The sequence below is a fragment of the Musca vetustissima genome, unplaced genomic scaffold (genome assembly GCF_032173495.1).
Source record: "Musca vetustissima isolate MV318-11 ecotype Yass unplaced genomic scaffold, APGP_CSIRO_Mvet_v1 utg125391, whole genome shotgun sequence".
Classification (NCBI taxonomy): Eukaryota; Metazoa; Arthropoda; class Insecta; order Diptera; family Muscidae; genus Musca; species Musca vetustissima.
Window position 1 is genome coordinate 1 of NW_026876979.1, and position 12,073 is coordinate 12,073.

Consider the following 12,073-nt stretch of genomic DNA (forward strand, 5'->3'; position numbering starts at 1 on the left):
TGTATAGGTCACTGAAAAAATTATTTAAAAAATCCACGCCTTGTATAGGTCACTGAAAAAATTATTTAAAAAATCCACGCCTTGTATAGGTCACTGAAAAAATTATTTAAAAAATCCACGCCTTGTATAGGTCACTGAAAAAATTATTTAAAAAATCCACGCCTTGTATAGGTCACTGAAAAAATTATTTAAAAAATCCACGCCTTGTATAGGTCACTGAAAAAATTATTTAAAAAATCCACGCCTTGTATAGGTCACTGAAAAAATTATTTAAAAAATCCACGCCTTGTATAGGTCACTGAAAAAATTATTTAAAAAATCCACGCCTTGTATAGGTCACTGAAAAAATTATTTAAAAAATCCACGCCTTGTATAGGTCACTGAAAAAATTATTTAAAAAATCCACGCCTTGTATAGGTCACTGAAAAAATTATTTAAAAAATCCACGCCTTGTATAGGTCACTGAAAAAATTATTTAAAAAATCCACGCCTTGTTTAGGTCACTGAAAAAATTATTTAAAAAATCCACGCCTTGTATAGGTCTGAAAAAATTATTTAAAAAATCCACGCCTTGTATAGGTCACTGAAAAAATTATTTAAAAAATCCACGCCTTTTTATACCTACAGAAGTCTTTGAAAAATCCGAAGACAATCATCTCCGTTTTCAAATGCCGCATCTCTACTCACCCCATGACAATAACCTTCATAAATGTCAAATAATTGTCATTAAATTGAATGCGGGTTATTAATACAAAACTATTCGTCGATAAACGATGCGTGTGGTAATTTGATCCCCTTAACCAGCGACCAATTTACCTGAGACAACTATTAAGGTCCGCAAGGTGTTATAAGCCATTAATAGCTTCATTTCATTTGGAACAAACCTCTGAACATTAAATGATAAGAAATTGATATTACCAGAGGAAAATACAAATTAATGATTATAAAAGTTTCCCGCATCGAAATTTTAACAAGAAAATTATTAACCCGTACAACCAAAAGAAAAGGTCACTGAAACCTTAACACAACAGGTCACTCACACAGTCACCTATACTGTGTCGACCAATGCCTACCCTTATCGCCACTATTTTGTATTACCTCCTCTTGTGATTTCAAAATGAAATAGAATTTCAAACTGTTTTTCAAGCAGATAACCATTCACGTTACTCTCACTCTCCTTCACCATCCTCTGGGATTGGAAAAAAACACCCCAGGCTGGCCTGCCTAGTTCTCAACAAAGTTTTCCTTACACTTTAAAAGGTGTTGGTCAGCATTCAAGAAGCTGCTGCTAATGACAAACAGCGTGACAAATTCTCCGCTATGCCATTGAGTTTGTGTTCGTGAGAACCCAGTTACCTGTCACCTGGAAAAGTGAAACATTTAGATCAGGAAAGAACAAGAAGTCAAAATAATCAATTGCATTGATTATTAACTTCAATGCAGATTCGAAAAACATTTCTACGTGATAATACTTTCTGAGAGATTTTTTGGAAGTTTTCCTTAGCAACATCGTTCCTCAAACGAATTTCAGATTTTCTTAGAAAAATATTCTTTAATAAATCCACGCCTTGTTGGGGACCTTAGAAAAATATTCTTTAATAAATCCACGCCTTTTTGGGGACCTTAGAAAAATATTCTTTAATAAATCCACGCCTTGTTAGGGACCTTAGAAAAATATTCTTTAATAAATCCACGCCTTGTTGGGGACCTTAGAAAAATATTCTTTAATAAATCCACGCCTTGTTGGGGACCTTAGAAAAATATTCTTTAATAAATCCACGCCTTGTTGGGGACCTTAGAAAAATATTCTTTAATAAATCCACGCCTTGTTGGGGACCTTAGGAAATTTTTCTTTAATAAATCCACGCCTTGTTGGGGACCTTAGAAAAATATTCTTTAATAAATCCACGCCTTGTTGGGGACCTTAGAAAAATATTCTTTAATAAATCCACGCCTTGTTGGGGACCTTAGAAAAATATTCTTTAATAAATCCACGCCTTGTTGGGGACCTTAGAAAAATATTCTTTAATAAATCCACGGCTCAGTTGGCCCTTGAAAAATATTCTTTAATAAATCCACGCCTTTGAAAAATATTCTTTAATAAGTCCACGCTTTATGAAGACCTTAGAAAAATATTCTTTAATAAATCCACGCCTTGTTGGGGACCTTAGAAAAATATTCTTTAATAAATCCACGCCTTGTTGGGGACCTTAGAAAAATATTCTTTAATAAATCCACGCCTTGTTGGGGACCTTAGAAAAATATTCTTTAATAAATCCACGCCTTGTTGGGGACCTTAGAAAAATATTCTTTAATAAATCCACGCCTTGTTGGGGACCTTAGAAAAATATTCTTTAATACATCCACGCCCTGGGAGGACCTTAGAAAAATGTTATTTAATAAATCTACGCCCACAATAAAAATAAATTCAATTTGAGTTTTTGTTTTCAAATTTTTATTAAATCTTTGCATTTTATTTTAAATCTTTATAAATTCGCCCTGGGTCGAGATTCATTCAGTTAACCACTCCTGTTCTTCCTACGGCGACGGGTAATGCGACGACGTCTTACAGCACGATTTTTACGCTGGCGACGTAGCCTGCGATTGCGGCGGATTTTGCGATTACGACGAGCTGCCTTGTTGCGACGGTTACGACGATTACGTCTTTGGCGACGGCGAGTACGACGCATACGACGACGGCGGCGAGCACGTTCTCCCTCATCATCTTCATCATCGGCCAGAGCATTTTCATCCTCATCAAGGGAGGCGGCTTCAATTTCATTCTCCTCAATTTCATCCAGAGCCAAGGCACGGGGTGTTGGTGATGGGGCTGTTGGTGCTGGGGCTGTACCTGTTGGGGCTGGTGCTGGTGCTGTACCTGTTGGTGCTGGCGATGGTGCTGTAGCTGTGGGTGCTGGTGCCGAAGCTGTGGGTGCTGGTGCTGTTGCGGCAGGTGGTGAGGTTGGTGCTGGAGCTGTTGGGGCTGGAGCTGTAGCAGTAGCTGTGGCCGTGGCTGTTGCGGTTGGTGTAGCACCACCGCTTCCAGTTGGTGAAGTACCACTGCCAGTAGGTGCAGTACCTGTACCAGTGGGTGAAGTTCCAGCACCAGTTGAAGTTGTAGTAGCCGTATTGGTTGGTGCTGTACCAGTGCCAGTGCCTGTGGTGGTTGGAGTTGTTGGCGTGGTGGGTGCAGTGGGTGCTGTTGTCGTTGTAGTGGTGGTAGGGGCAACAGTTGGTGCGGTGGTACAGAATTGTGTCTTACCCATGGCACAGAGCTTAGCAGCAAAGCCGCCGCCACCATTGGCACCACCTTTGCCACCAAAGAAGAAGCCATTGACCATGGCATTGGAGCCCAAGAGGGCTACGCACAGCAGAAGAAATGTTAATTTCATTTTCAAGCTCCCTATCTTCACGAGTTGATGCTTTGAGGAGTAAACAAATGAATTTGATACTGTTATCCAAATTTCCAAAGGTTTATATAGTGATCGCAGTGTGACAATTGGACAATGGTTGTAATTTGTATTTTGGGGCTTAGAGTTCTGTTTGTTCGCCTAGCTGCAATTGTTCAAACAATAAATAGAATTGGGTCAACGAGATGATGGCAGGGCAACCTGACAGCTGTTTTATTTTTGAAAAGTTTTGGAGGGAGGGTAATTTTAAATTGTTATTAAGTTATTAAAAAATTGAGAAACAATTTTTAAGGTTTTACCAAATGGCGTGGATTTTTCAAAGATGGATTTTTTCAAAATTATTTTTAAGGGTCTAACACGGGCGTGGATTTTTATACCCTTCATCACACTGTGGTATTATGTCTTTGTGCATTTGTTTGTAACAGGCAAAAAGAAACGAGATAGACACATGGTTCCTTTTGAGAACATGCATAGAGTCATTTTCTAAGTCGATTTATGCATGTCCGTCCGTCTGTCTGTCCCTGTTAAATTGTAAACAAAGTACAGGTCGCATTTATGATCCGAATTGATTGAAAGTTAGCCTAGGTCACTTATCTGACCCAAGGACGAACCCTATAGAAATTGGGAAAATCGATTCAGATTTAGATATAGCTCCCATATATATTTTCGTCCTAAATATATTTCGATTTGCTCGAACTTTTGCACAGCGTACTGAATTGAGTCTAGAATGATGTGTGCCAAATTTCGAGAAAATCGGGTCAGATTTATATATAGCTCCCATATATATTTTAGTCCGATTTTATATAAATGGTGCAACAATGTCATTATATATCATTCGATTTGCACGAAATTTTGCATAGCGTACTGAATTGAGCCTAGAATGATGTGTGCAAAGTTTCGTGAAAGTCGGTCCAAATTTAGATATAGCTCCTATATATATTTTCGTCCGATTTTATGCAAATGGTGCACCAAATTCCCCATATATCATTGGATTTGCCCGAAATTAGGCATGGAGTACTGAATGGAGCCTAGACTGATGTGTGCAAAGTTTCGTGAACATCGGTTCCGCTTTAGATATAGCGCCCATATATATGTTCGTCCGATTTTTGGGTAAATGGTGTAACAAAGTCCCTATATATCATTCGATTTGAACGAAATTTGGCATAGTGTACTGCATTGAGCCTAAAATGATGTGTGCACAGTTTCGTTAAAATCGGTTCAGATTTAGATATAGCTCCCATATATATTTTCGTCCGATTTAAGGTAAATGTGTCACCAAAGTCCGCATATATCTTTCGATTTGCACGAAATGTGGTATAGCGTATTTAATTGAATCTAGAATAATGTGTGCAAAGTTTCGTGAAAATCGGTTCGAAAGGCGGAGTCTCTTAGGAGACATATGTAGAATTTACCCACAGTGGTGAAGGGTATTATATAGTCGGCCCAATCCGTTTAGGGGTCTACCACAAGGCGTGGATTTTTTAAAGAATATTTTTAGGGGTCTACCACAAGGCGTGGATTTTTTAAAGAATATTTTTAGAGGTCTACCACAAGGCGTGGATTTTTTAAAGAATATTTTTTTAGAGGTCTTTACAAGGCGTGGATTTTTTAAAGAATATTTTTTTAGAGGTCTTTACAAGGCGTGGATTTTTTAAAGAATATTTTTTTAGAGGTCTTTACAAGGCGTGGATTTTTTAAAGAATATTTTTTTAGAGGTCTTTACAAGGCGTGGATTTTTTAAAGAATATTTTTTTAGAGGTCTTTACAAGGCGTGGATTTTTTAAAGAATATTTTTTTAGAGGTCTTTACAAGGCGTGGATTTTTTAAAGAATATTTTTTTAGAGGTCTTTACAAGGCGTGGATTTTTTAAAGAATATTTTTTTAGAGGTCTTTACAAGGCGTGGATTTTTTAAAGAATATTTTTCAGGGTACTCATAAGGCGTGGATTTTTTAAAGAAAAATTTTTTCTCATAAGGCGGGTCTACCACAAGGCGTGGATTTTTTAAAGAATATTTTTTAGGGGTCTACCACAAGGCGTGGATTTTTTAAAGAATATTTTTTAGGGGTCTACCACAAGGCGTGGATTTTTTAAAGAATATTTTTTAGGGGTCTTTACAAGGCGTGGATTTTTAAAGAATATTTTTTAGGGGTCTACCACAAGGCGTGGATTTTTTAAAGAATATTTTTTAGGGGTCTACCACAAGGCGTGGATTTTTTAAAGAATATTTTTAGGGGTCTTTATATGGCGTGGATTTTTTAAAGAATAAGGCGTGGATTTTTTAAAGAATAAGGCGTGGATTTTTTAAAGAATAAGGCGTGGATTTTTTAAAGAATATTTTTTAGGAGTCTTTATAAGGCGTGGATTTTTTAAAGAATATTTTGTGGATCTTTAAAAATTATTTTAAAGATCTTTCTGGATATTGTTGCTACCTTTCGAGCCATTCATTAAATCTAAATTAATTGCCTACCTGTGGCGAACACCTGTAACCGTTTACAAATTTCCAAAGAAATTTGTTTTTATTAGCTCCCTATCAAATGATACGCAATGATTAATTATCTGGCCCCATATGTACCAGGTTAAGGCTTTGAATGAATAGATCATTCATTCATTCAACCATTGATTAATTAAACATAATTTCATTACACTTCAAAACAATCTACTATTGTTAGGAAATTTGTCAAGATGACAACTCAAAATGCCCTCCTCTCTGCCCTACCCGGAAAAATTACATGGAAGTGTATCAGAGAAGTTCCCATCAACAAATCGTCATCATTATTTTAGGGAAACTCATACAATAGACTACCTTGTTTGGTAATCGTAGTGTGTAGATGTATGTGTGTCTATAGGTCTGTGTGTGTGTGGATATTCATCCATCCTGTGATTAATATCCGTTTTGATGACACTAAACCTTCTTCAATTTCCTCCTCTCCCCCCTCACCAAAAATTGAATTAAATTTTGTGTGTGTGTGTGTCTGACTCATTTTTCCGAATAATTGTTCGATGATATGTGGGTCAAATGATTTGACACAAACTCATTTTGAAGACAAAATAAATCGAATCGACTCGAATTGAAATAAATCGAACTAAACTGTTGCAATTATCCCACACCATATTGGATGGATTGATGATGAATATTTGGAGAAGAGTAGAAAATGATGTTTGATCATCATAGTCATCATCATTTTTGGGTTAAACACAAAAGCCAACAATTGATAGCCAAGAATAAAGGACATTTGCAAATCATTTCCCACACACATAGACAGAACACTCGTAGTGCATACACCGACAGTCACACACACAACCACCCACCCATCCATATACAAATTGTCCAACAAGTCTTAATGTTGACATTTGAAAATTTCATTTCCTCTTCCATAGAAACATCAATCGGCACAATTCTCGAAGAATACAAAGCAGAGGAAGAAGAAGAAGCAGTGGAACTTGAATAAATGATTTATGGGGAATGGAACTTGAGATGCACAGAGGCTGGCAGACTGACATCAAATGAATTGGCAATTTCTCATTTTTCCTACGATGCTTTTATTCGAAGAAAAAAATCGGACAAAGAAAATTTTTCAGTTCAATTCAGTATTTTTTATTGCTAAATAATAGTGAGTGTGTATATGTATGTGTGTGCAGACAAAAAAAACATATTTTTTATTATCGATTCAGGAAAGAGTTAATAACAAAACGAATAACATTCCATTTCCAGCTTCCTTTTGTTCTGTTCCCGATGCAACAGCATATGTGTCGGACTTGCGACAGATTCTCATGGCCCGAAGCCAAGGGAAAGGAAGCAATGAATTGCATTGATATGCAATTCTATGGCACCAAGAGAAAGGACAGTGGTTACCAGGACTTGCGACAGATTCTCATGGCCCGAAGCCAAGGGAAGGAAGCAATGAATTGCATTTATATGCAATTCTATGGCACTAAGAGAAAGCACATTGGTTATCCAGGGCAAGGAATATTTTTATAAAGAATATTTTTTAATGGCCTATAGGCGTGGGGGTGGCGTAGGGGATGATAGATACCAAGCAAAGGGCTCTGATTGACTTTAACATGGCGAAGTCCAGGCTTATCTTGGTTCCTCTTTCATCTCAATTGTGGACACTGACCTCTCCGTGGTGCCACCTGGGGTGCGATTATGTAAACCATAATGTTCCAGAAAATTTTGATTTCATCCAACCTGTGCCTATCTTATTATTCTTCCAAACTTAGTTCAGGTTCGAAGATATGGAGTATCGGTCCACTCCCTCTGATACCTTCCACACAGGTGCTAGGCCTAAATGAGGGTTATCGAACCTTACGTTATAACTTTATATCGATATCCTCCACAGGTTAAATGATTACGACAGACTCTTAGAACCAAACCCAAAACGCGGAACAAATTAGATAACTATTCTAATATAAAAAGGGGGTTATATGGGGACTACCCCCAAAAAGGAGGCTACCAGAAAAAGTGGACATATATTTATAATTTTTTGTGGAGACATTTAGGACCCAATAAGAACCCAATGTAGCAAATTTCAGCGAATTCGGCTGAAAAACGCGCTCAAGAACCCCAAAATACCGAAAATTGGGGGGTACCCTTATATTTGGGGGCTAACCGAAAAAATGGACCTATATTCATAATTTTTTTTGGAGAGATTTGGTATCTATTAAGAACTCAAAATACTAAATTACACCCAATTTGGTGGAATAATATGATCAAAACCCCCAAAATACTGAAATTTAGGAGGTACCGTTATATGGTTGCTACAAGAAAAAGTGGACCTATACTTATAATTTTTTGTGGAGACATTTAGTGCCCAATAAGAACCCAATGTACCAAATTTCAACGAATTCGGCTAAAGAACGCGCTCAAGAACCTAAAAATACCGAAATTTGGCGGGTAACCTTATATGGAAGCTATGCCTGAAAGTGGACCGATATATCCCATCTTCGAACTTGCCTGCAGACAAAAGACAACCCTATGCAAAATTTCAGCACCCTATCTCAATTCCCTCAGAAGATAGCGTGATTACAACAGACGGACGTGGCTAGATCGCCGTAGAATTTTACCCTGATCAAGAATATACATTATAGGGTCGGAAATGAATATTTCGATGAATTACAAACGGAATGACAAAATTAATATACCCTCCATACTATGGTGGAGGATATAAAAAAAGAGTTGAAGCGTCGGGTTAGTTGCCCACACTCGGAAAACCGAACCTACTATGAAAAAGCAAAGAAAAAGAAAACCAATCCCCGCAATGTTGACGACCACCGCAAACGTATAACATACCACGATGTGCAAATCTGCACTTGGAATGTGCGCACGTTGTACAGTTTGAAGACGCGCAGTGTTCGTTTTGGCGGATGTACTAAAGAAGTACAAAGACAATATACATGGAAAGGGACTGGCGTAAGTAAATCAGAAGATTACGCCCTGTATTATAGCTACCATGAAACGACGAGACATGAATTTGGCTGCGGATTTATGGTTAACAGGAGAACAGGAAATAAACAGTTTAGAAACAAAACCTCCTCCCGCCAGACCAAACTTACACTTTACAAGATGCTGATACTACCCGTGCTGTTATATGGATCTGAAGCATGGGTACTAGCGCAAGCAGATGAGGTAGCTCTTGGGGTGTTTGAATGAAAATTTCTCCGAAAGATCTACGGGCCGATCTGCGTCGACGGTGAATATCGACGTCGAATGAAACACGAGCTTTACAATTTATACGCGGACATCGACATAGTCAGTTGAATTGAGCTGCAGCAACTACGATGGCTAGGTCATGTTGTGCGAATGAATGAGAATGCCCCAGCTCAAAAGGCATATAAAAGCGAACCAGCTAATGGTTCTCGCAGAAGGGGAAGGCCACGAATTAGATGGAAAGACCAAGCAGAAATCAACATCTTGGAACGTGGTCTTCCAAATTGGTGGATTTGCGCACAAGACCGACGCGCTTGGAAATCTTTTTTAAGCTCGGTTTATGGAACAACCGCTCTGTAACAAGCCAGCTAAGTAAGTAAGGGGAATAAAATACCTCGTCTCCAGATTCACTCCAGTAGATGAGCGAATTGCTATACTCCGCATTAAACCGATGTTCTTCTACATCAGTCTCATTTGCGCCCATGCTATGACCGAAGACAAATATTAGCAGACAAAAACATATTTTATGAGCGCCTAGAAACAGCATATGATCGTTGCCCTGGCTCTGGACATAAAAATTCTGCTAGGAGATTTTTTTATGCAAAAATCGGAAGGGAAAATATCTTTGGCCTCACCGTAGAAAAATTCAGCCTTCATGAAGAAACATCAGACAACGGCATGAGGTTGATTGACTCAGCGGCAGGGAAAAACATGGTAGTTAGCAGCACCAGATTCAAGCTTCTCGATATACAAAAGGCAACTTGAATTTCTCCCGATCGAACAACGAAAAATCAAATCGAACATGCTGTGATAGACGGAAGGCATTCATTGAGTGTTTTAGACGTCCGATGGATCCGGGGAGCGAATATAGATTCGGACTATTACCTTGTGGCAGCCGAAGTACGCACCCGTCTTAATGTAGCAGCAAGGGTGCGATCTAATATAACACGGAAATTTGACCTCCAAATGCTGCAAACACAACAAGTAGCAGAAGCCTAATCCGCTCAACTTACCCAATTGCTTGACCAAAAGACACCTTGACCCGATAATAATATAGAAGCACAGTGGCGGAGAATTGCCCACTCCCTACAAACTGCAGCAAAACCAACACTTGGGTACCAAAGACCACCATCAAGAAATCAGGAGTGTCGTAATGCTACTGATATGAAAAACGCAGCGTATAGGGCAATCCTGCGGACAGTAGCAACACGTAATGCGATGAAGAACTATCGGGAGAAAAGGAGAGAGGAGAAGGGTATTTTGAGAAAAAAGAAGAAAGAACAAGAAAAACGTGAGCGTGAGCAAATCGAGATGTACAGGAATCAGAATGAAATCCGAAAATTCTACCAACGGGTAAAACACCAAACCGAAGGTTTGGTGCAGGCACATCCTCCTGTAAAGATAAAGAAGGAAATCTGGTGACAGATACAGACAGCGTGTTGAGGATCTGGAAGAAGCATTTTGAAAAGCTTCTGGTATCAAATAGTGGCGGTGAATAATATACTCCAGAACCAATAATATATGACGGTATAGAATATATACCACCTAGCCAAGATAAGGTCATAACATCAATTAATCGGCTCAAGAACAACAAAGCAGCAGGAGCCGATGGCTTACCAGGCGAACTATTCAAGACTGGTGGTCAGATGCTGGTAAGGAGCATGCACCAGCTGATTAGTACAATTTGGCTAGAGGAATGCATGCCCAATGATTGGAACCTCAGCAACCTGTGTCCCGTGCACAAGAAAGGAGACAAGCCGATATGTGGCAACTATAAAGGAATAACTCTCCTTCCCATCGCATATAAAGTGCTATCCAGTGTGATGTGTGAACGACTGAAGGCAATGGTCAATGAAATTATTGGACCATACTAATGCGGCCTCAGAACTGGCAAATCCAAAAAAAAAATCCTGGAAAAAACCCACAAAAAACACATCGACACATTCCACCTATTCGTCGACTATAAAGCCACATTCGACAGCCCTATCCTCCGTTCAGAGGTGTATAAAGCCATGTCTGCGTTTGACATTCCTGCAAAATTAATACGGCTATGCAGGATAACTTTAACTGGCACAAGATCAGCAGTTAAAGGACCTCTCGGAGAAGCAAAAGTGAACAGAAATTACACTCTGTACACCAAACAACAAATTGAGAAGGATTCTGCCAAAGTGGGTCTGGCAGTAAACGGCGAGTAGGGCGAGAAGGCCATGCTGATGGTATCAACGCTCAAGACGTACAGTAGTCTCGGACCAACTGTGGAACTTGAGAACTACAGCTTCGAGGTAGTCAAAGATTTTATATACCTTGGTACCGCCATAAATAAAACGAATGACATCAGTTTTGAAATTCGGAGACGGATAGTGTTGACCGGATAGTGTTGGTCTGAGTAAACAACTCAAAGGCAAGACCACCTCCCGTCAGGCCAAACTCACACTCTACAAGACGCTGATACTACCCGAGCGGTAACAGACACCTTTGAACAAATTGAGAGAAGTCTGCCAAAGTGGGTCTGGCAATAAACGGCGAGAAGACCAATCTGATGGTATCAACGCGCAAGACGTCCAGTAGACTCGAACCAACTGTGGAACTTGAGAACTACAGCTTTGAGGTAGTCAAAGATTTTATATACCTTGGTTCTGCCATAAACAAAACGAATGACATCAGTTTTAAAATTCGGAGAAGTATAGTGATGGTCAACAGATGCTACTATGGTCTGAGCAAACAACTCAAAAGCAAGGCCACCTCCTGTCAGACCAAACTCACACTCTACAAGACGCTGATACTACCCGTGCTGTTATATGCGCAAGCAGATGAGGTGGCTCTTAAAGTGTTTGAGATAAAAATTCTCCGAAAGATCTATAGGCCGATCAGCATTGATGGTGAATATCGCCGTCGAATGAACCATGAGTTGTACCAGCTATTCTCGGACATCGAAATTGTTAGACGTATTGAGCTGCAGCGGCTACGTTGGCTAGGTCATGTTGTGAGAATGGATGAAGATACCTCAGCCCAGAA

At 39.2% G+C, this 12,073-nt stretch overlaps 1 protein-coding gene across 1 annotated transcript; it reads right to left on the bottom strand.

Moving 5' to 3' along the window:
* Window positions 1–2,542: 2,542 nt before the first annotated feature.
* On the bottom strand, window positions 2,543–3,392 carry LOC133321502 (uncharacterized; the record flags this gene model as incomplete). The annotated part of the gene is made up of 1 exon (XM_061530591.1): window positions 2,543–3,392. A coding segment is annotated over exon 1 (850 nt), but the record flags the coding sequence as incomplete, so codon positions are not given.
* Window positions 3,393–12,073: the final 8,681 nt, after the last annotated feature.